The sequence below is a fragment of the Capra hircus genome, chromosome 15 (genome assembly GCF_001704415.2).
Source record: "Capra hircus breed San Clemente chromosome 15, ASM170441v1, whole genome shotgun sequence".
NCBI lineage: Eukaryota > Metazoa > Chordata > Mammalia > Artiodactyla > Bovidae > Capra > Capra hircus.
In genome coordinates, this window is record NC_030822.1 from 25,543,450 (window position 1) to 25,569,397 (window position 25,948).

The 25,948-nt window shown below is 39.6% G+C and overlaps 1 protein-coding gene across 2 annotated transcripts in view; it reads left to right on the forward strand.

The window, feature by feature from the left end:
- The window catches only part of SLC5A12 (solute carrier family 5 member 12), a 46,230-nt gene continuing 20,482 nt past the window's right edge, over window positions 201-25,948 (forward strand). For both annotated transcript variants that reach the window (XR_001919212.1, XM_005690018.3), the window contains exons 1-8: window positions 201-861; window positions 9,909-9,974; window positions 11,228-11,279; window positions 12,893-12,960; window positions 17,635-17,789; window positions 17,910-18,050; window positions 23,141-23,270; window positions 24,145-24,233. Coding sequence is in view for 1 of the 2 variants with exons in the window: in XM_005690018.3 (XP_005690075.1) it covers window positions 523-861; window positions 9,909-9,974; window positions 11,228-11,279; window positions 12,893-12,960; window positions 17,635-17,789; window positions 17,910-18,050; window positions 23,141-23,270; window positions 24,145-24,233 (1,040 nt within the window). In the remaining variant the exon portion in view is untranslated. The remainder of the gene's footprint in view (window positions 862-9,908; window positions 9,975-11,227; window positions 11,280-12,892; window positions 12,961-17,634; window positions 17,790-17,909; window positions 18,051-23,140; window positions 23,271-24,144; window positions 24,234-25,948) is intronic.

Below are 25,948 nucleotides of genomic sequence, written 5' to 3' on the forward strand. Positions count from 1 at the left end.
ACAGGTACACACCTTCACTCTCCCTTACTCGGAAGAAAGACACCAGTGATAGTTGTGTTGGCATTTTACAGATTCTGTTTAACTCAAAAATGCTGAGGTGGTGAACTTGAATCACTCCTATGTTTCCCAGTAATATTTAACCTTAAGTTAAAAGAAAACCTAGGAGATTAAAGAACATGTTGTCTGGCAAGTGCATTTCACCGTCGGTGGTTATTAATTTCAAAATACATCTGAATTCCTTCTCTGCAGCATATGCTTTAGCAAAGGAACAGAGAGCTCCAGGCCAGGGTCAGATTTCAAGTTCTTATCTGTCGATACCCATAACACTACCAGAATCCTCTTTGCTGTTGACTTCTGAGATCCTTCCCAGGTACAACTTGGTGTCTGAAGTGCTACCCAAGTGCCTCTGGTCATCATTCTCTTCACACAGCCTCAGCCTCCTCTCACAGCAAAGCATACTGAACTTTGCTTTTGGAAAGACATCAGGTTGAGAGCAACTCTCTGGTGCCTATACGTCTCAGCATGGAGGTGAAGAACTTTGCAGTTTGGGATTATGTTGTCTTTGCAGCCCTCTTTATCATTTCCTCTGGAATTGGGGTGTTCTATGCGATTAAGGAGAGAAAAAAAGCAACTTCAAGGGAGTTTCTGGTCGGTGGACGGCAAATGAACTTTGGCCCGGTGGCACTCTCCCTGACAGCCAGCTTCATGTCCGCCGTCACTGTCTTGGGGACCCCTGCTGACGTCTACCGCTTTGGAGCATCCTTCGTCCTCTTCTTCATTGCGTATGCGTTAGTCATTATCCTCACATCAGAGCTCTTTCTTCCTGTGTTCTACAGATCTGGCATCACCAGCACGTACGAGGTAAAACAACTACTTGCTTCTTTTTTACTTTGGGAAGAGTTGCTGTTTCCTCTCCACTTGAACAGGTCTTTTTACGATTGCTTTTTCCCTCTAATATGCATCTTATATGTATTATGTCTTAATCATAACACATGGTGGTTGCAAAACACTTATTTGCAGGATAATTACAAATCATGGAGAGAATTTATTACAGTGTTATTGGGGAAAGCTTAAGCTTTGGACACGGACGTACCTGTATGCAGAGACAGCCAGACATCTACACCTTCCATCTGTAGGGTGAAAGTAACAAAGTCAAGCTCTGAGGCTATTTCAATGATTAAATGAGAATTTGTTGGTAAACTTCTAAAGCACTGCCTAACTCATAGGAGATTCTCAATGAAAGAGAACTGAACTTGTTACTTGTTTTATTTTATTCTGAAAAGCACAAAGAACATTGTGTATTGTCTCTTTTTGGCTGAGATACAGATAGATAATTTAAGATTGTACAATAGATGGTGCACTTTTAGTAAAGTGGTTCTGTTACTTAAACCAGTTACATATATGTAACTGAGGAGATTTGAGACCATACAGATAGAGGACACACAGGGATTTAGTTGAATTTAATTTACCCTTCACATTTGCCTTTTACATATTTTTAAAATTGTAGTACCCTGATACAAAGAAACTCAGATTGTATAAAGTATATATTTTGGAATTGCCTCTTTCTTTGTAAGAACTGGCAGTGTCAGGGGTGGGGAACAGGGCAGAAAGGATAATTAGAGAGTTTGGGATCAACATGTACACACTGCTATATTTAAAATGGATAACCATCTGTATAGCAGAGGGAACCGTGCTCTATGTTATGTGGTAGCCTGGTGGGGAGGGGAGTTTGGGGGAGAAAGGATACATGTATATGTATGGCTGAATCGCTTTGCTGTCCACCTGAAAGTGTCACAGCATTGTTGGTTGGCTATACTCCAATATAAAATAAAAAGTTTAAAAGAGAGAGAGGAAAGCATTGGCAGTGTGGCATATGAGAAAGGCATGAGCTCTAGACTCAAGAGTCTAGAGTTACTTGGTTTTGACTACTAGCTCTGCCACTTAACTAGCTGCATAGCTTTGGGGAAATGACTCACCTCTGTATCTGATTTTAACACACGTAAAATAAGAATAATAAAAGGGTCTATCTTAAAGAATGTCTGTGAGGAGTAAATGAGTTATTATAGGCAAATACTCTTAACAGAGCCTGGCAAATGGTAAATACAGAGGAAGCATTTGTATTATTATAATTATTATTCTTGTTGTTGCTACTGTCCCCAAATTTATAGTCTCAATATAGAGGCTTTAATTTATGTTTATTTGTTCATCCTCCATTTCTTGCTACCTATCTATGGATATTCTTATCAGGTTTTTTGAAGTAGAAAGGACTGAAAGGGGAGAGTTTATTTCCCCACCTCTTAAATCTGGGATGGCCTTGTGACTTACTTTGGCCAATAGAATGTGGCAGAAGTGATGTGTGAAAGTGGAGCTGAAGTCTCGTGGGCTTATAGCTTCTGCCTTTGCCTTCTTGGAATGCTGTTCTGATACAGCTATGTCAGGAAGCGGATCTAGCTGGTCTCATTCCTGGAGGATGAATGGACACATAGAGGAGAACAGAGGCAGTCTGGCTAGCAGCCAACACCAATCACCAGACTTGTGAGTGAGGCCATCTTGGACTTTCTCCCCCAGCTTATCTTCCCATTGATTGCAGACCCATGAGAACCTTGGGCAAACAAGTAGAGCAATCGCCTACCCAGTCCTAAAAACTGTGAGAAATATTAAGTCCTTAGTTTTTAAGCCAGTGACTTTTGGGGCTGGCAATAACCAGCTGATTTAAATGCTTTAATATGCAGAAAGATTTCAAGACTAATCTATGAATGTGGGCTACTTTGTCACTATTCTCTCCCATGTCAAAGCATAAGGAATTGTTCTCACCCTCAAGTTGTAACTCAGGCTCAGCTCACTTGCAATAGCGTGCATTTTCATTATCTCCACTTGGACAATTTATAATTAGTTTCACCATGTTGTCTCCACCTCAGATAGAGTTATTTTCTTCTTTCTGTTATCAAACATTAATAGATCCAGTCTGTTATAATTTACCCTTAACACTAGTTGTGGGCTACCTACTTTCTCATTTTTCTTAGTCTTCTTCTTCTTTTTTAGTTTAAAGCACAAAACTTGTTATTCTTATTTTATTTTATTTCATTTTTTTGGCTGCACTAGGTCTTCATTGTGACACATGGGCTGGCAAACAGGTTTAGTTGCCCCACAGCATGTGGGATTGAACGCGTGTTCCCTGCATTAGAAAGTGGATTCCCAACTACTGGACCACCTGGGAAGTCCTTTCTTGTACTTCTTAAACTAAATAGTTTCTGAACTACATACCTCTCTCTAATCCAGATTTTTCATTATAATGCGAAGGCCACTGCTTCTCTATGTCTTCTTCTATGGTGTTTTCTAAGCATTATAGATTATATATACTCTTTATTTATAAATGGCTTTCATTTTACTTCTCCTTTAAATTACATTTGTGGCATTTTAGTAATTATAGTTAAAAGTTGAGAAATTAGATGCGTATATCATTATTGATATCATTATTGAGTATATGATATCATTATTGAGTATTATTTCAGTATAGTAAATATTGTGACAAAATATTTGTTGTAAAATGGATGTTTAGTGCGTGATAGGGTCTGAACCACTGTTATGAGGCCTTTTTTAAACCATTTTAAGGATTGGTTTTTACTCTCAGTGAGATAGGTCATTACAATGTTTGAGCAGAAGAGTGACTTGTATTTCAAGAGTATTCCTCTAGCAGGATATTATTGCTGAAGCAGGGGTCTAGTTAGGAGGCTGCTGCCATAATCTAGGCAAGAGATGACAACATTAGTGTGGAGACAGAGGGGATGACACGAGTGGAATTCTGAAAGTTGGGGGAGGAAATGCCGGGATTCTTTTACGAACTGCATGTGAGGAGTGAAACAAAAAAGAGTCAAGGATGGTGTCACATTACTTGGGCTTGAACCCGCATGAAAAGTGGACTTGTTATTTCCTGAGATGGAAAGGAGTGAGGCTAGATCAGGTTTGGGGTTTGAAAATAATCCATCACAATGGTAAATGTTACCTGTGCTATTTTTAGAAGCAAGCATGATGTGTTCAACTTTTCTGCTGAGCTTCCATTTTTACTTTTGACCATACCCAGTATTCTTGCCTGGAAAATTCCATGGACAAAGGAGCCTGGTGAACCTCAGTCCATGGGTTTGCAAAGAGTCAGACAAAACTAAGCAACTGAACATGCTTGCTTGCAAAGCTATACATCTACAAAGATGACCACTGGATAAGTAAGTGAGTGAACACAATCTTTCAGATGGAAAATTATGCAGTTTGAATAGTCTCTTATTATGGAGTGAGATAGTGGCAAAGCTCAAATTAGAATTCAAGAAGTCTTACTTCATATATATATATTATTTTCTTTTTTCTTAATACTGTCTCTCTAGTTTGACCAAATTGACTGAATTTAGAAGAACTAAACTGAGTTGGATGTTACAACCAATGACTTTTTCTAGATTCCTATAGCAGCTTCCTTACCCTATATCCATTTTTCAGTAACAATTCTCTGTTTGCTTTCCTAGACTTCATATGCTATCCAGCCAATACCATATATTTTGGGTTTTGTTACATTTCTCAACTTCTGACATCACTTTTTATGTTAACTATCTATTGATGTGTAATATACCACCCCAAAATAAATTTCTTAAAACAACAATTATATTTGTTCACAATTCAGTGGATCAGTAATCTGATCTGAGCTCAAGAAGTTCTAATAAGACAGTCAGGTTCTTCTTCTGATCTACCTTGGGGCCGTCTATCCAGATATTCAAGCTGGTTTTAGAAAAGGCAGAAGAACCAGAGATCAAATTGCCAACATTCGCTGGATCATCGAAAACTCAAGAGAGTTCCAGAAAAACATCTATTTCTGCTTTATTGACTATGACAAAGCCTTTGACTGTGTGGATCACAATAAATTGTGGAAAATTCTGAAAGAGATGGGAATACCAGATCACCTGACCTGCCTCTTGAGAAACCTATATGCAGATCAGGAAGAAACAGTTAAAACTGGACATGGGACAGACTGGTTCCAAATAGGAAAAGGAGTACATCAAGGCTGTATATTGTCACCCTGCTTATTTAACTTCTATACAGAGTACATCATGAGAAACGCTGGGCTGGAGGAAGCACAAGCAATAACCTCAGATATACAGATGACATGACCCTTATGGCAGAAAGTGAAGAGGAACTAAAAAGCCTCTTGATGAAAGTGAAAGAGGAGAGTGAAAAAGTTGACTTAAAGCTCAACATTCAGAAAACTAAGATCATGACATCCAGTCCCATCACTTCATGGGAAATGGATGGGAAAAGAGTGGAAACAGTGTCAGAATTTTGGGGGGGAGGCTCCCAAATCACTGCAGATGGTGATTGCAGCCATGAAATTAAAAGACACTTACAACAAAGGTCCATCTAGTCAAGGCTATGCTTTTTCCAGTAGTCATGTTTGGATGTGAGAGTTGACTGTGAAGAAAGCTGAGTGCTGAAGAATTGATGCTTTTGAACTGTGGTGTTGGAGAAGACTCTTGACAGTCCCTTGGACTGCAAGGAGATCCAACCAGTCCATTCTAAAGGAGATCAGTCCTGGGTATTCTTTGGAAGGAATGATGCTAAAGCTGAAACTCCAGTACTTTGGCCACCTCATGCGAAGAACTGACTCATTGGAAAAGACTCTGATACTGGGAGGGATTGGGGGCAGGAGGAGAAGGGGATGACAGAGGATGAGATGGCTGGATGGCATCACCGACTTGATGGATGTGGGTTTGAGTGAACTCCGGGAGTTGGTGATGGACAGGGAGGCCTGGTGTGCTGCAATTCATGGGGTTGCAAAGAGTCAGACACAACTGAGCAACTGAACTGAACTGAACTCCTTGGAAGGAAAGTTGTGACCAACCTAGATGACATATTCAAAAGCAGAGACATTACTTTGCCAACAAAGGTCCGTCTAGTCAAGGCTATGGTTTTTGCAGTGGTCATGTATGGATGTGAGAGTTGGACTGTGAAGAAAGCTGAGCACCGAAGAATTGATGCTTTTGAACTGTGGTGTTAGAGAAGACTCTTGAGAGTCCCTTGGACTCCAAGGAGATCCATCCAGTCCATCCTAAAGGAGATCAGTCCTGGGTGTTCATTGGAAGAACTGATGCTGAAGCTGAAACTCCAACACTTTGGCCACCTCGTGCGAAGAATTGACTCATTGGAAAAGACCCTGATGCTGGAAAGATTGAGGGCAAGAGGTGAAAGGGATGACAGAGGATGAGATGGTTGGATGCCACCACTGACTCAGTGGATATGGGTTTAGGTGGACTCTTGGAGTTGGTGATGGACAGGGAGGCCTGGCGTGCTGAGATTCATGGGGTTACAAAGAGTCGGACACGACTGAGAGACTGAACTGAACTGACTGATGTGACTGCCATCAGCTAGAGCTTTGGCTCATTGGTCTAGGCAAACTCAGATAGGACAGCTTGTATAATAGCATATCAGATTTGGTCTCATCTTACAGTAGGCTATCCTTGACTCTTAATGTTATGGGAGAAGAATCTCTGTCAACAAGAAGGTACAGCTTATCACACAAGCAATTCTGCAGTCTCCACTTGAATCATATTTGTTATTAATAGAAATATCACTGTCTTAAGTTGCATTCTCCCAGAAGAAAATCCTGAGACAAGGAGTTGTATGCAAGTCATTTTCGGGGGAAATGATTTTATTAAATTATCAGTAGGCCAGTGGCAAGTAAGACATGGAAAAAAAGCCAATGTTTTTTGAGCAGGTTGTTAACCATGAGCAACAGAGGTTCCATCTCATTGGGGATCTCAGGAGGTCAGTATAGGTCACATATCAGGGTTGGCCTCACTGAGATGGAAATTACCAGGATTTTGGGGTTCCAACTTCCTTTTATCATTGGCTTTCAGCAGTTTTAGTCTGTCCTGGGGAAGGGCTAAGATAAAGCCCTCAAGCAGATAATCACAGAACACTTAGATACCATCAAGGTGTACTGGGACAGAGAATGGCAATAAACTACGGGGGTCACACCCAAGACAGCTACTATGGTCACTAAGATCCCATATATTCCTGTCCCTGCACTTGGTGTTATCATCCACTGTGTCGTTAGGTCACACAAGTGTCAATTTTAGAGAGAGGGAGCCGTGGTTTAGTGCAATAATCTAATCTTTCCAAGGACATGTAATCTGAACTCGAGTTGTCCTCAACATAAAAGTTTTGTTTTGTTTTGTTTTTATCCTGTGATAGCTGAGACTTTCAGATCCTTCCTCAGTGACTTCTTTAAAAATATTTTCCTTGTACATGGTGCCCTCATTCACACATCCACCTGACTCATAGTGTACTGAATGCATCATCTGAGGAAAGATGGGATGGAAATAAGGCAGTTCTTTCTTTGGGGGAATGGTTGAGCAGGTAAGTTGAGAGATTGGATTAGTGTGAAATCGAGTGACAGTTCTGCCAAGAGGAGTCTTTTCTAGGGTTTTAAAGAATGTCCCATCTTAAGGCATCAAACAACTCTTACTTATGTATTATTTCTAGGAAAAAGGAGTGGTTAATTCCAGGTATAATCAAAATGATTTTTTCTTAAATTAGATAACAATTATTACCAATTAAAAATTACTACCAAGAATTACTACTAAGATATTAAATCCTCAACTATTTGCTACTTTTAACATTTATTTTGTTCATTCAATGCACGTTTATTGTGCACTGGAGTTCAAATACTAGTGCCTTCTAGACCAGGAATTCTAGGAATTCAGGAATACCTTTGGTGACCCCCAACAGTAAATCAGATACATCTGTTTAGTATGTTCATAACTCCCTGTAGCCTTTCTTCTAGTACATACCATCACTGTAGCTTTACTGCTATAAATTTAGCAGTCTCCTCCTCTCATCTGTAAAGTCCTTTGGGTCATGAACTATATATTAATATTTGCTATCATTATAGGTCAGAATGCAATATGGAAGACAAGGGATAAATATTTGTTAAATGAATACATGAAAGATGAAGATAAAGCGAAAAAATTGGACAGTTACATGCACGAGGGAAAATAAGTGGTAGACTGGAAGATGCATACACCTCCCTCCAAAAACAGTCTTCCCAGTGCTCAGTAGTAAAGGAGCCACTGCCAAGCAGAAGATACTGATTCTATCCTTGGGCCTGGGATATTCCCTGGAAGAGCAAATAGCAACCCACTCCAGTATTCTTGCCTGGGAAATCCCATGAACCAAGGAAGCTGGCAGGCTACAGTCCATGCTGACACAAAGAATCAGACACAATTTAGCAGCTAAACTACCACCATCACTCTCCAAAAGGGATAATAAATGTCCTAATGCCAGGAATCTGTAACTATTACCTCATATGATTTTAAAAAAGAGATCCTTGCAAAACTGATTAAATTAAGAATCTTGAGATAGAGGGATTATCCTGATTTAACCAGGCAGGCCTTAAGTACAATCATATTTATAAGAGGGAGGCAGAGGAACACTTGTCAGACAAAGAGAAAGCAACGTGACCACAGAGGCAGAAACTGGAGTGATGACGTTAGAAGTTAAGGAATGCCTACAGCCACCAAAACTCTTAAGAGGCAAGAAGTAGATTCTTCCCTAAGACCTCCAGAGGGAGCAGAGCCCAGGCAACACCTTGGTTTTGGTCCAGTGAAATTGATTTTGAATTTCTGACTTCCAGAACTGTAAGAAAACACATTTCTGTTGTCTAAAGTCACCAAATTTGTGATAGTTTGTTACGGTGGCTATAGGAAATGAACACTGGAAAATATGCGATGTGTGCACACAGGCGTGCTCAATCAAGTCCAGCTCTTTGCAACCCATGGACTGTAGTCAGTCAGGCTCCTCCGTCCACGGGGTTTTCCAGGCAAGGATATTGAAGTGGGTGGCTATTTCCTTCTCTAGAGGTCTTCCCAACCCAGGGATCAAACCCACATCTCTTGCATCTCCTGTATTGGCAGGTGGATTCTTTACCACTGTGCCACCTGGGAAGCCTATAAAATATGGGAATCCAACACGAAAATCCAAGGTAGCTGTTTATCAAGTGCTAAAGAAGCTTAGTATAATTGCCTAAAGAGTTCAGAGGGGAAAGTATGAGTAGGAACAGGAATGGCAATCAGGCTCTCGTTTTTCAAAGATGACTAATAATTGGTGAATTTTGAGGACTAGGGGTGAGAGGAGGATCTCTTGCACTGAAAAATCTTCCTACACAGAAGAGAAATCTGCAGAGTACAAAGCATGCTGGCTGAACAATACATAGTGATTTTATGTACACAGTAAATCAGGTGAGGGCTAGTGATGTTGAGAGCGGAAGGGTGTGGATCAGATAGTAGAGGGTTTAGAATGGAAAGCCTGGATGTGTGTTATGTTTTGTCAGTGATAGAGAATCACTGAAACCTTTGAGGAAAAGTGTGATGTGACCAGTGCTCTGCTTTAGGAGAATCAATGTGGCAGGTGTGTGGTTGGTAGAATGGGTGGGCACGATTTGGAGAGAGCTTAGAGAGCTCAGATAGAGCGTTACTGCATTGATCTGTGCAAGAGGTAAGGAAGGCCTGAGCTGAATCTAGGGGCAGTGTGGCTAGAAAATGAAATAATGGCTTTAGTACATCTAGTAGGAAGAGCCCTGGGGAGAGAACCAGGAGACCTTTTAATTGAAGCAATAATAATTTAAAAATTTTAAAAAGTATTTATCTTCTCTGACCATCATGTGAAATTTGAGCAAAAACTGAGCTTTAATACATCTTTGACTTTAAACAATCCAAATTTCTCTCCCTTTCTTTCAAGTTCAAACAGGGTAAAATCATGTTATAAAGCTAAGCATTAAACTCAGAGAAATACCAAGAAAAAGCAAACCTTGTTAGCAGCCTTTAAATAAAACTTGCTGATTTTTTGCATGTCCTTCTCTCTTTTCTTTCTAGTACTTACAACTACGATTCAACAAACCAGTTCGCTATGCAGCCACAGTCATCTACATTGTGCAAACGGTAAGGAGGAAGGGCTGCTGCAGAGGTGGGTTGTGGGGTGGCAGGAATGGGTTTGTATATTTCAAGAAGCAATTAACATAGTTAAAGGAAAGATTCAACACTAAGAAGAAACTACTGTCTTCCGAGGATAGCGCTTTCAAAATATGTGATTTTATAGAGGGATTTCCACATTTCATAGACTTCATATATCTGTATAAATAATGCCAAATACATATCATAAACCACCAAAGGAGCAAAAAAGCATTTTCTTAAATTTATTGTGAACTCTTATTTAACTGGTACAAGTTGCTTCTGATATGAAATGGTCTGGTAACTGTGTGTTTTTTTGTTTTTTGTTGTTGTTGTTGTTGTTTTTTTACTAGTTTAGCTGTGTTGAACCAGAAATACTCATTTCTGGTTCAACACAGAGATGAGTTAGTTTCTGAAAATTAGTTTAAAATTATACTCTCAAACCAATACTCCCACATCCCCTTTTGGACTCTTCTCCTACCTCCTTGGTTCTAGGGTATCCTCTTGCTGCCCACAGCTGCCTGTGGGATAGCTTCGATGCATTTCAATGACTCACCGAGAACTTTCTACTATAAGATAACCTTCTTCCATTTCTAAATTAAAACTTCCATCAGTGACCTTAGGATTTAAGGGCAAGAAAACATGGAAAACAATGCTCCTTAACCTGTCCATGGTTATTTGCCTTTTAAAACTCTCACATGGATCTCTAAATGGTGAAATTTCATTCAAAACTATATGGGACCAGACACACTTCTGTCAGTGTAGTGGCCTCCAGTTCTGGAAGTCTGAAGATATGCCCGTAAAGGAGGTCGCCTGTGTTGCTAGTTTTCCCTGCAAGGTGCTCCCCTCTTAGATTATTTCCATCTCCGCTCTAAAGCCTATGTTTCAGCAAACTGCTAACATGTGTTTGTGTCATGGTGATATATGTATGATGGGCAGTGGAAGGGTGAGTCGAACGCTGAACCTTATTTTCATATCCTTCAGAAATGCACCAGCTGTAGCCATAAAATCTCAAAATGTATAGCCATTTTAAAACTCCAACAGCCTTCCTCTATCTCATGCTTATTATCCTTTTTGCAAATTAGTTACAGTTGCCGAGGACTTCAAAATGAGAGTGTGAGGGAATGAAATGTTTGGAACAAGCTGAAGGAAGTGTAGTGCTAAGGTCGTAAGGAAATTTTTAGGAAGGTTTCCTTTCCATGTCGCTCTTCTCACTGTTCACCTGATTCTCGTCCCTCCACCAGATTCTCTACACGGGAGTGGTAGTGTACGCTCCTGCTCTGGCCCTCAATCAAGGTGAGTTAGCCACACTCTCTTGTGCTTTCCACCATTTCTATACCTGCATTGCTATCTTGAGAAATGTATGCACAAAATCTTGTTGGGAAAACATTCCTGTGGTTAGAACACTATGAATTACTGTAGTTGTCACAACACGAAGCTCTGAAAGTTGAACATTGAAAATAACGTGAATAACGAGTTACTTGGCTTTATCCACGTGGTTTCAAACATCCAATTTGATTGTCATTCATTTTCTAATCACTGAAGTAACGACAAATTTTTTTGAGGTTTGGTTGATTTACAACATTGTATTAGATTCAGGTGTACATCAAAGTCAGTTTTATGTATATATTCCAAGCTATTTTCCATTATAGGTTATTATAAGATATAGAATATGGTTCCCTGTGCTAAATCTTTGTTGTTTATCTTTTTCAATCTTTTTCATGTATAGCAGTTTAGAAATAGTATTAGAAATCCTGTGGGTGTGTGTTAGTCGCTCCGTTGTGCCCTGCTCTTTGCAACCCCGTGGACTGTGGGATGGACCAGGCTCCTCTATCCATGGGATTCTCTAGTCAAGAATACTGGAATGGATTGCCATTCCCTTCTCCAGGGGATCTTCCCAACCCAAGGATCAAACCTGGGTCTCCTGGATTGCAGGCAGATTCTTTCCCATCTGAGCTACCATTTATCCCTACTTTCTCTCTCTCCCCTTTGGTAACCATAAGTTGACAGTTTTGTGTTCTATACAAACAATGTAAATAAGGTCATCTATAACATATGGTCCTTTCTCAGTAATCTCATGAAGAGGATACTCTGGATACATGAGTAACAGGTGTTTGTGGTAATTATTTTAAGATTTACACTTGACCTTGTTGAAAGAATAGAATCCCAGGGGGAAAAAAGGAAAGAAAAATCAAAAGCAAAAGAAATTTCATAATGATATCTATAATTTTAGAAGTCCTCAATATTCAATTTAATTGTGTTATGTGCTTATACTGAAAAATATTTATTCACAGTCATTGTTGAGGTGGGTTGAAAGTGTGCAGACTTTGTTAAGAAATGCAAACAAATAATAAAATGTTTGGTGCAAAGATTGGACTAACTTTTTTAAGAAAAACAAACAAATAATTGGTACAGAGATTGGGAACTCCAGAATCTTAAGAGAAAAATTTGCCTTATAACATTACATGAAAATTATGAACTGGGTTGCTGCTGCTCAGCCATTTTAGTTGCGTCTAACTCTGCAACCCTATGGACTGTAGCCCACCAGGCTCCTCTGTCCTTGGGATTCCCCAGACAAGAATACTGGAGTGGGTTGCCATGCCCTCCTCCAGGGAATCTCCCCAGCCCCGGGATGGAATCCATGTCTCCTGTGTCTCCTGTACTGCAGGTGGATTCTTCACTGCTGAACCACTGGGGAAGTCCCACGGACTGGATTGAGTTATAATAATATAATAAAATAATCTCTATCAGACGTGATAAAATTTAATTTAATTTTATCACCTCTAATTTGATTTTCATTTGCCCACAAAGAATACAGACAAGAATATTGTGACTTTTTTCTCATAAAGTTTGTTCTTTTACTGTCCTTAAAGGAACTTCTTTCAATTTTTTTTTTTCTCTTTTTGTAGTGACTGGGTTTGATCTCTGGGGCTCTGTGTTTGCAACAGGAATCGTTTGCACATTCTACTGTACCCTGGTATGTATCTAGCTGTGAAAAAGTATTTAGCATTACTTCCTAATATGGGATAAGGGCAAATTTCCAACAACAAAGCATCTAAGTATAGCAGAAATTGCTATTTCTCAATTAAATAGAAATATGCTGCCTTATCTGTAACAGTTTTCTGAGGAAGGTGCTGTTGTTTTATTTAAAATCCTTTCCCATATCAACCATTAGTAGAATTTGAGCTCTGGGCCTATTTGAGAGAGCCATGAGTAAAAGAAGATTTAATGACAGAAATATCTCCCTGCTTGAAGGTGAGGTAGCCATATGCAACTACTGAGGGAAAAAAAATGTGCTCATAAACAGTGTTAGGTAGCCTTAGGTAACATTTATATTGGGTTGGCCAAAAAGGTCCTTTGGGTTTTTCTGTAACATCTTATGGAAAAGCTAAACAAACTTTTTGACCAACCAGTACTTCGTTGACTACTGGTTAAGGAATACAAAACGTACCAATGAACAACCAATGATGGCTGGTATTTTGGAAACTTGAGGATTCCACACCTTGATTTGTCTCATTGATGGATAAGCTTGGACTACATTCAACATTTGGCTTTACACATGCTTAGTTTTAATCAAGGAACTTGGGTGGTACTGGAAATTATATTTATGAAATTGTTACAATTAGTTTAGTTCAACAAATATTCATTGAGCACCTATTATTTGTCATGCCCTATAATAGGAATCTTTATTCTTATGAGCCATTGATACCGTACTTGCTAAGTCACTACAGTCGTGTCCAACTCTTTGTGACCTCATGAACTGTAGCCTGCCAGGCTCCACTGTCCATGGGATTCTCTAGGCAAGAATACTAGAATGGGTAGCCACACCCTCCTCCAGGGGATCATCCCAACCCAGGGATGGAAACCGAGTCTGCATTGCAGGCAGATTCTTTATCGTCTGAGCCACCGGGGAAGCCTTATTGGTACTATCCATTCAGTTCAATTCAGTCACTGAACTGTTCAGTCGCTCAATTGTGACCGACTCTTGGCGACCCTATGGACTGCAGCATGCCAGGCCTCCCTGTCCATCACCAACTCCCGGAGTTTACTCAAACTCATGTCCATTGAGTCAATGATGCCATCCACCATCTCATCCTCTGTCGTCCCTTTCTTCTCCTGCCTTCGATCTTTCCCAGTATCAGGGTCTTTTCCGATGAGTCAGTTCTTCGCATCAGGTGGCCAAAGTATTGGAGTTTCAGCTTCAACATCAATCCTTCCAATGAATATTCAGGACTGATTTCCTTTAGGATGGACTGGTTGGATCTCCTTGTATTGGTCCTATATATGGAGCTTATAAGTAACTAGTTAAGAATATGGCAATGGTTCCCAGATAGTTGGATTGTCTTTCCCCCTTTATAGAGAAAAATTAAGTAATTGATATATTATCATATAGTATTTTGATATAGCATACACTCCATGCATTTTGTCCTTGTGTGCATATCACCTACTATGATAATATACAATTTAAAAATGTTCCTATCTATTTTTTCATACCTGTAAATCCCATCTTTTCTTTACACTGCAAAGTTTCATCTTATTTTTTTTTCCATTCCATTCTCACTACCATACTTCTGTTCCAGACACACATCTCCTTTTGCTGTCGTTCAGTCCCTAAGTCACGTCTAACTCTTTGCAAATCCATAGAGTACAGCACAGCAGGCTTCCTTTGCCTTCGCTATCTCCCGGAGCTTGCCCAAATTTATGTCCATTGAGATGGTGATGCTATCTAACTATCTCATCCTGAACTTCCCAGGTCGTGCAGTGGTGAAGTGTCCACCTACTAAGCAGAAGACAGATTCCATCCCTGGGTTGAGAAGATCCCCTGGAGAAGGAAATGGCAACCCATTCCAATATTCTTGCCCAGGAAATCCCAGGACAGAGGAGCCTGGAGGGCTAAACTCCACGAGGCTGCAGAAAGTTAGACACGACTGAGCATACACACATCCCCTACCTAAATTAGAAATGGGCTTCTACTTCGTACATGTCTGGCCATACATAACTGATCAGTGGCTTCGAAGTATTTGCCTGTAGGAAGATAACTAGATGCGTTGCCAGGGACAGGAAAGGCAGACTTCTTAGCAATAGTAATGGAAGCCAGAGCAGTGAAACAGTATCTTCAAAGCACTGGAAGAAACAATTGTCGATTATAATTGTGTATTCAGCAAAACTATCTTTCAGCACAACTATCAACTGTCAAGAACTAAGACAAATTACCATTAACATATCTTCCCCAGAGAATAACCTGAAGGGAGTATTGTGGGAAGAAATAAAATTCTCTGGATTTTGATGGAAAAAATGACAAAAATATAATAATGAACATTTAGTAAGTCTAGTCAAACAATTTTTGGTGCTTAATGACAATAATAATTTTATAGTGTGGTATAATTTATATAATGTTAAATAATATAATTTATAATATTAAAATGTAATAACAGTAATTATATGTGATTTAGGGATTAAGAAAAATAATAATTTCATTTAGACATCAATAGCATGTAAATCAGGGAGAGAGCACTTAGATTTAAAGATGCTTTAATCCTTGAATTGTTGGAGATTAAGACATTTTAAAAACTTAGACTTTAAATGAAAAACCCATGGCACAGTTTCAAGGGGACCCATTTAAATAAAACAGTCAAATTAGGAAAAGGGAATTAAAACAAAGTGAAAAAATAAAAAAACAGCCTCAGCTGATTTAAGCAAAAGGAAAAAATATATATAGAAAAAGTAGAACAAATAGCAAAAAGATGTCAGAAACAAGTCTGGATATTTTAAAAATCACAATAAACAAAAATAAGCTAAATGTACTACCTCTTAATTGATTTTAGTGCCTCCCTCCCGCCTGCATACCTCTGTCAGCCTAATCTTCTTCAAACATGCATCTCTTGACTGACCTGATTCTCTCTTTGCTTTGCATTGTTCACAGGATAAAGTGTAAGCTTCTTAGACTAGTGTTGAAAATCTTTCTGTCTGTGAGTCAGTCTGCCCAATTTGATTTTTCCTCACCACACCTCTATTGCATCCTCTCTGGCCAGGCTGCAGGTCTTCAAAGTCTCACCAAAACAATGGCTCATCTATCTAGCACTTGCTCATATTGCAGTCTCTTTACTCTGATAATCCCATGGATGTATAGCGTAGCTAAGATAATCAGTGGACAGTGGAAGATATTTTAAAAATAATAAGAAGAAAGAATTCCTGCCATCCAGGAGTTTGCAATCTAGTGAGGTAAACAGTAGGCAACATAAAACAACACAGGCTGATTCAATACCTAAGTGACACTCGAGATACAATCAGGATTATATATGAGTGGTATGTGGGTAGGTGTGTTTCTTGCTATATGAAGGAGTCATAAAAATCAGAGAAGTTTTCATGCTAGCTATAATCTGCCTTTTGATGCACATTTTATAAAGAGGTTTGTTCTCTTGCCCCAGGTCTAGCTTAAGTCCAGGTTTATACGTACTTTTGCATAACCCATGCCAAATAGCCTCTGAAAGGATGTCTTTGGCATTGGTCTTTGTATCACCAAAATCTGATATTTTGATTTGGATTTGGGAGGGTTTTATCGCCTTTAAAGAAAATCAAAATACCGCTACTTAGGAGGAGTAAGTAAGAGACTGAATATCCTTCCAATCAGAAATTGAACAGAATATGCAAATACAATGCATCTGGAAGGGACTTTTATGTCTATTTTTTAAACTCATTTTAATTTTAATTACACAAGAAATGATGAGACAAATCCAATGTCTTCTTTCTTCTCAAGATAAAGATGAAACCTGTCATCTTTTCATAGAAGTTCTTGACACTCTGGAGGAGTAACTGAGGATAATAATTCTATTTTTCAGTGTTAAAAATATCACATCCTTTCATTCCCATAGTGCTTATTCATTTTCAAAGTACTTTAAAAATATATCATTTCATTTAATCTTTCCTAGTTTGCGCATTCCACCTTCGCCATGGTCCTTAAAGATTCTCCAGCAGCCTCTTTCTTTCCTCTTTTCTTCTTGCCCACATAGTTCCAACTAGAATTATACATTGGAGTCACCTGGGGTGGGGTGGGGGGGCTTTCAGAAACACTTAGAACTGTCCCAACCCAGACCTCAATTTATTCTGAATTCCTGGGAATGGGGCTCAGACATTATTTTTTGTTTGTGTGCTTTTAAATTCCCCAAGTGACTCTAAAGAGGATCCAGATTTAATAACAACTGCTCTAACCACTTGCTTAATCACCCTCTCCTGAAATCTACTGTTAGAGTCACCCTCCTGACACTCTGGTTTGTTCATCTCACTATTTGATCTTCCTCCAGCTCTTGAAACACTTTTCTCCATGAATGTATGAGATCTATCATTCCTTTCTAGTTCTTTTCTTTTTTTTTTCAGTAGCCTACCATCTCAGTTTCCCCAAATTTATTCACTAACTTTACAAAAATAAACCTCAAGTTGTACAAGCCAGACCCAGGTGATTATCCTCAATAAACTTGGCACATAAAAGGTGTTCAGTGACTGTGAAAGGAAGGAAGAAGGAAATAATGAAAGGAAGGAAGAGAGGGAGGAAAAAGACAGAAAGAAAGATGTCTAGCAGATAGCAAAGAGGTTGTACAGAAATGGAAGAGCTTGAGTCTTCCTAAAGAACTCACATCCATTCTCTTCATTTCAGGGAGGATTAAAAGCAGTAGTGTGGACCGATGCATTTCAGATGGTTGTCATGATCGTGGGCTTCTTAACGGTTCTCATTCAAGGATCAACCCATGCTGGTGGATTACACAGTGTATTAGAAAAAGCGGAAAATGGATCTCGATTAAATATATTTGAGTATGTCCAATGCTACTTTTTCTTGTTTTATAAAGATTTAGCTGTATGACCTCATCAACTAAAATAATATTTGGGTATCAAAGGAATGTGTTTGCTCACTCATTTCTCTCTGCTTCATAGCTTTGATGTAGATCCTCTCAGGAGGCACACTTTTTGGACAATCTCAGTGGGAGGAACCTTTACATGGCTTGGGATCTATGGAGTTAATCAGTCAACCATCCAGCGATGCATCTCTTGCAAAACAGAAAGGCATGCCAAGCTGTAAGTTATTAATAAACATTTTTATGTTTTCTTTTCTGCCTTCTTGGTTATTTTAATACTTTGAGTGTGTATATAAGTGTGTAAAAGAGAGAATAAAGTGAAGATTCGTTTAACCCTTTCAATAATTTTTTGAGGCAGGCATGACCATTCCCTCTCCACAAGGAAGTGGCAGGGCTGGGATTTGAACTTTTTTGGTTTGCCTTTGCTCACTATCACTTGTTGCTTTCATTTTTTTTCAGAAATTACTAGGTTAATTAGGTGCTGTGGGAGACAAAGCAAAGATAAGGAGCACCTATGTTTTACTTACAGTTTCGGTAATGAGTTGGTTCTCATCACTATTTCCATTCACCATGTGGTCTTTTCTAACTAGCATTTTTATTTTGATGGATTTACCATAAAAGTTTCCAAGGAGGTTAAGAGAATAAAACACAAGGGAATGAGGCAGTCATAACAGGACTTTAGTGGCTCCAGCTCCTGCCAGGATAATCAGTAACCAGTTTTACCAGACCGCTTACTCTGAAGAACACCACAGAGTCACAACTTGTTAAGCCTTTTTTAAACCATGCAAGTCATCCCACTCTTGAGAGTGGAGACCAGATGAAGTCATACACTGTTTTGTTTTGTTTTGTTTTGTTTTTTTGCAAAGCTGGACTAAATAAGCTAAAATTGCATTGAAAATAGGCATTTCATCCTCATTGCTGCTATCCAAAGTTCCAGCCTCTGCAGACTTGTCAGGATGCCCTTAACTTCTTTTGGAATGAGAAACAGTCTCTATAAATATTTCCACAGCTGATTATAAAGACTTTAAGTGCATAGTCTCTTATTTAAATGGAATAAAAGATGCAAGTAAATGATCATGGTTCAACATTTTGTGACTTGAATTACAAAAGGGAATATATTACTTATATAGTTCACGTACCCTCAGGAGGAAGAAGTGAATATGTTGCTTACTATTCTATCATTTCATATCTTATCACAATAAATAATATTAAACTCTCTATGCATGTGATCATCACTTTATCAAATAGTTAAATTGCTTAAAATGTGAAAGTGAAGTCACTCAGTCGTGTCCGACTCTTTGCGACCCCATGGACTGTAGCCCACCAAGCTCCTCTGTCCATGGGATTCTCCAGGCAAGAATACTGGAGTGGGTTGCCATTTCCTTCTCCAGGGGATCTTCCGACCCAGGGATTGAACCCAGGGCTCCCTGGGTTGCAGTCAGGCAGGGTTGCATTGCAGGCAGAAGCTTTAACCTCTGAGCCACCAGGGAAGCCCAAGATCAAATGTAATTTTGATCTTAAAATTCATATAAAATTAGAATTTATTTAAAATTCTGCATTAAAATAAACTAGAGGATATCTGATAGGGGAAGAATCCTTAGATGAAATAAATAATAATTCTCTGTTAGAAAAAGGGTTTTTTTGGTCTTATGCGCTTGTGTTATACCATTTATTCTTGTGAACATGACCAATTTCTTCCTATTACTATAATAGTACCTAAAAGTTAGGAAAGGTACTTTTTAAATCATATTCCCCACAAGTCTAAGAATGATGCTTTGTGCTTATTAAATATTTATTACTTATTTAATAAAGCAATGCTTCAAGAAGGTGATGCTTATATATGTGAGTGTATAAGCATATAAATTGATACATATATACATAGGAACTTTTATGTATATGTGTGTGTGTGTGTGTGTGTAGGCGTGTGTGTGTATAGTAGTGTATGTGTATACTCCTGCAAGTGTACTTGTGTTTGTGTATCTTTCAGTCTCATTTAGTGGACTGGTTTAAATTAAGCAATCCATTCATAATAGTTTCTTGGAATTTGTTACATTAGTATTTGATGCAAACGAAAACTGTCAGAAAAGGAGAGATACTCATAAAGGAAGAAATATGTATAATTTCCTAAGCATTGAAGATCACCATTCTTGGTTTGACCCATCCCCACTCCCATGGAGGGACCAGAACTACGGTAGGAATTTTGTTAGAATAAGGAAAGATGAAAAAATAAAAACTGTCTTTAGAAAATATTTACCTGTAAGAATCTAAGTTGACTTCATTGATACCATCCAGGAGTGAGAAATCAGCCAAAGTGGTCAGTAAAAGTGCACGTAGCTGGAGGGGAGATTGCTAGAGTAGGGACCTACTGGGACCCTCATTTGTCACAGAACTTGAGCATCAGGGCCACCACTGGGGCACCTGAATACCAGTTAGAGCCAGCTGCCAGCAGACTCTGACCTAGAAGGCTCTATAGAATGTTGATCACAAGTACCACTTTCATTCAGTTATCTGATGTGATTAAAACAGTCCATCAGGGCTAAACCTATGCATCATTGGTAGGCGAAAACACATCCAGAAAGTTCATACTGAATGTGGTCGTAAGTGAAAACCAAAATTGACTCATTATAAATGAATTTAATTGCATGGTCAGAATTTTGATTACTTACAAAAGACACCTTCATCTTAAGCTAGATCTTCTTCACACCTAGGAATAGTATCACTTACTGAGTCATCTTAGATGTTCTCCCTGGAAACTTCCTTGGACTCTTGTTTCTAGACTTCCATTTACATTTCAGGACTGCTGGTAGGAGATAGTGCTGTGAGGGCAGGAGAAGCTGGTGCAGGATATCAGGTACCTTCCCACCACCACTCATCTCCCAGCTAAGATGAGCATGTCCACATGTAGTCGCTTTTGTTCCATTCTCATTGCCTGTATTTTCTTTGTATCTCTTATCATATATAAAAACACCTTGTTTATTTTGCTTTGGTGATTATTACCCGCCTCCAGTGGGTTCTGGGTTGTCCACTGCTATGTCCTCAGTGCCTAGAAGAACCTGGTACATAATGATGCCTAATAAGTATTTTCTGAATGAATCAACAAAATGGCTTAGGTTTCAAATAGGAGAATTCGCCTTGCAGGGAGTTAAATTATATCTCTAATGAAAAAATGGGTTTCCCAGGTGGTGCAGAGGTAAGGAATCCACCTGCCCATTGCTGAAGATGCAGGAGACACAGGTTCAGTCCCTGAGTCGGCAAGATCCCCTGGAGGAGGGCATGACAACCCACTCCAGTATTCTTGCCTGGAGAATCCCATGGACAGAAGAGCCTGGCTACAGTCCATGGGATCACAAAGAGTCGGACATGACTGAGCAGGCACGCACATCTAGACTCAGTGTGAGGCCAGCCAAATTTCAAATCTTCCCTGATGTCATGGTCTTGTGCAAGTTGGAAAAGAATTTCCAGACACGAAGCAGAATGAGAGGAGAATAGTTTATTAGAGCAGTTAGAACAGTGGGCCGGCTCAAGGGAGAGTTGAGGCTTTTGTGGCTAGCAGCCAATTTTTAGAGCTTCAGGACAAAGAAAACTCCTGCTGGAAGGGTGGCAGTAGATTATTCGTTAGGGCGCTATAGTTAGGTAATAAAGTGGGTATTTTTACCTAATATGGGATCAGGGAGTTGGCAGATTTAGATTAGGAGAGCTCATGGCAATGGCTGCTATGGAGCCTAGTCAGTTACAGAGCTGACCTTAGTTCAGGTCCCACGTCTGTGGCCTTGGTACAAGGCCTTACACCTATGTCCAGGGCATATGGCTCCACATCTGAGATTTAGAAAATGTGTGATATTTTGACTTTCATAAGACAGTATGAATACAAAATAGCCATAGGATACTACAAATGCACGCAAACTGAAGTTAAGCAGATTTTCGTATAATTTAAAAGAATAAAAAAGAATTGCTTCAAAGAAATAGGGAAAATGACTAGGTTTGTCATACTTTATATCGCCTTTAAAAAAACTGAACTTTAAATTTCATCTGACTTAATCTCTAAAGTGAACATTGCCAAAATGTGTCTACTTCTATGTTTATCTCATCATCCCTCAGGGGGAAAAAAAAGATGTTAAAACATAATGTGGCTTTTTGACAGTTTCATGAATTGAAAGAGGGCAAATTATTTGAAGTTATATAATATGAGTGATTGATACATGAAATTTCACCCAAGGAATTAGACCTGGCCCCATATTTGAGGCTTTGCAGAAAACCTCTCAATTTCAAAAGCCTTGCAGAAAAACTCTCTAATTCAAAAACCCATAAAAAATCTACCTCATTTAAATTTCATAATCAGACTAAAAATGTAACATTCCCAAATAAAAATGAAAAAAATACAAAATGTAATGATTTTTTTAAATTGCAATATAATCGACATATTATGGGGCTTCCCCGGTGGATCAGTGGTAAAAAATCTGCCTTCAATGCAGGAGCCACAGGAGACGCAGGTTCAATCCCTGGCTTGGGAAGATCATCTGGAAGAGGACATGGCAACCCACTCCAGTGTTCTTGCCTGGAAAATCCCATGGACAGAGGAGCCTGGTGGGCTACAGTCCATAGCGTTTCAGAATTGGACACGACTGAAGTGACTCAGGAAGCGCATAATATTATATTCGTTTCAGGTGTATAGCATAGTGACTTGATATCAGAATATATAGATTTCTGAAGGCTAAAGAATTTTATTTTATAGCAAAAAGGCCCTCCAAATTTTGTCTTGATTCTTTGGTAATGGCCTTATTGACTTAGAAAAATGCACAATGTGACAGACACAATTTAAATTTCATTTGGGGCAAAAAACGAGAACTGAAGCCCAGAAGATAGCACCTCAGATAGCTCTGAGAAACTGCTCCAAAGAGGCAGGGGGGAAAGGTCAGTACATTTGTGATTTTGGTGAAGAAAGAATACATGCAGTCAAGCACATGTTTTTCCAGAAGGTTTCTAACTAGTCTTGTGAAGCTTTTGCTAGTCACTAGGAACAGTCATCACCAAGAAGAATTTTAATGCTTTTCTAGATATAAGAAGATATAAAAATTGAGCTCATAAAATTAGCTGCTTAAAATATCTAACTATCTGAAGACCTGTCCTGCCAGTCTTTCCTGAACACAGAGTGCCTCATTTCTGCTCTCCAACCTAAACTCCTTTCAGGATGTGTTGAAAATCAGCAGCTGCAGCAGCTCATGTTTTAATGCCATGGCAAGTGCCAAACTGTAGTTGACAACATCACCACATTGTAGTATGACATAGAGTCTACCGTGTGTTCTTTCCTAGAGCCTTGTACTTCAACTTGCTAGGTCTCTGGATCATTCTGCTATGTGCAGTCTTTTCTGGTTTAACCATGTATGCACACTTCAAAGACTGTGATCCTTGGACTTCGGGCATCATCTCAGCCCCAGACCAGGTATGTGCTCCCTTGGGGCCAGCTGAAATGAGCGTGCTTCTGGCCTTCACTAGATAACGTTGAGCCTTTCTCTTTTTCTACCTGGACCTCTAGCTATTTCCCAAACCCCACGATTTGATTTCTTTCCTCTCCTCTTGGATGATATTGTCACAGACCAGGATATATAGTGTTCACTCTCTCCTCCTACATGTTAAACTGTCCCACTGTGTCTTGTGGGAGCTCCTCTCCCACAAATCTGGCTCCAGAGTAGAACCATAATACCTAGATTCCCTGAAGACCTGTTTTAAGCACTTGTTTTTATGGCTTGATTTCTATCATTAAAGTAAACAGGCAAGAAAATGGCACACATTGAAAACATTTAAAAAATTAAAGGTTTCTGAACATTCTAAAGTTCATACAGTGGGTTTTCCTAATATGACTGTCTGCTTGCTACCTCTTCTCCTACCCTACAGCTGGACCTCAGGTCCGTGGAAATTGGATGGATCATAACTTCATTTGCTGGCATTTAAAAACCATAGTCAACGAAAACTTCTTTATTATTACTTTCTTTTTTCCCCCACATCCTTTTGCTAAAAAGCTACAATACATGCTCAGATGCTTAGTCTTGCCCAACTATTTATGACCCCATGGACTGTCACCCACCAGTCTCCACTGTCCGTGGGATTCTCGCAGCAAGAATACTGGAGCGATGTACTATTTCCTCCTCCAGAGGATCTTCCCACCCCAGGGATGGAATTCATGTCTCTTACATCTCCTGGGTTGGCAGGCAGATTCTTTACCACTAGCGCCACACAGGAAGCCCCCCAAATCCCACATTTCAGACATTCCTGATGAGACCACTCACCTGTCCCATCTCGTCTTGCCTCCTCTTCAGCTGATGCCATACTTCGTCATGGAGTTATTTTCCACGATGCCTGGACTTCCAGGACTTTTCGTGGCTTGTGCCTTCAGTGGAACTTTGAGGTCAGTGTATTGATAACACTTGTCAATAGTGTTCTGATAATGAGGATGGTAATAACAAAGCAACAAGGATGACAAGAGTATTAGTGGTACCCACCACCAGGATCACTGAGTACTCACTGTGTATCAGCTGCCTGCTGAATGCTTTATATGTATCTGCTCATCAATTGTCAAACAGTATATGAGACCGAAACGACTCATTATCTTCTGCTGACAGATAAGGAAACTGAAATCTAGCAAGGTAGATAACTTACCTATGATAAGAAAGTAAACTGCAGATGCGGTGTGTAAACCTAGGCCTGCTCTTGCACTAGATCTCTCTGTTTATTTTCTCAGCCTCTTCTGGAGCTCACTGCCCCCATGGTTTCACATCACTTGCCCACAAGGCAGCTCTGTTTGCTGGCATTTCTCATTCAGCTGCAGTATATTCTTCCAGATCTCTCCTTTGCAATCCATTCTATACATCTTCAATAACACACTCAGGCAGCTAAGAACATCCATTTCCAAAATGTAGACATTACTATAAATTCAAAATTATTCACACGTTTACTCTGACAGATATGTTAAAAGGCTTATACTATGCCAGGCACAGCTGGTGACCGTGGGGATGCTGCAGACAAGATTGGCTTAAATGTTGCCCTTAAATAGTTTGCATTCTAGTAAACACGAGGAGAAGGCAATGGCATCCCACTCCAGTACTCTTGCCTGGAAAATCCCACGGGCAGAGGAGCCTTGTAGGCTGCAGTCCATGGGGTCGCACAGAGTCGGACATGACTGAGCGACTTCACTTTCACTTTTCACTTTCCTGCATTGGAGAAGGAAATGGCAACCCACTCCAGTGTTCTTGCCTGGAGAATCCCAGGGGCAGGGGAGCCTGGTGGGCTGCCGTCTCTGGGGTCGCACAGAGTCGGACACGACTGAAGCGACTTAGCAGCAGCAGCAGCAAACATGGGAGATGGACAATATATAACTAAACAGCAACAAAAAACAAGATATTGTTTAATGATGACAAATAGTATAAAGGAAATGACAGAGTGATAGCATAGAGAGAGGTTAGGTTTGGGAGCTCTATTTTTGAGGGTCGTTAGTGAACTTCTATTTATGCGTATGACATTTGTGTTGAGATCTAAAGAGTGTGAAGATCACAAACAGAATTTTTGCAGGCAGCGAGGAGGACAGATACCAAAGCCCCAAGGACATAATCTGTATGAAACAGTTCAGGATTAACGAGAGGAGTTGAAGCTTAAGGAATGAAGAGGAGAGCAAATGAGGAGAAATTGGAAGAGGCAAGCAAGCATCAGATCAGGAAAGTTTTTATGAAAGACTGAAAAGCTTTCATTGCACATTAAATAGGAAGGCATGGGAAAGTTTGAAGCAGGGAAGTTTGAGTGAGTGATGTCATACCACTGAAGACTCGGTCTTCTTTGTGAAGGGAAGGGGCGATCACAAAAGCGGGAGTGGTGAGAGCCGGTGATTGTAAGGAGACTTTTGCCTTAATCCAGGTGAGGCACGACAGTCACATGGAGAATGGTGGGGGCAAGAGTGTTGGGAAAAATGAACTAAAACAATAAGACAGCATCACTTTTTTAGATTCCACATATAAGTGATACCATATGGCATTTCTCTTTGTCTGACTTAATTCATTTAGTATAATACAAATTGCCTTGAGCAGAAGTGGGGTTGGCTATCTTTCCATACCTTCACTGGCCATTTGTATT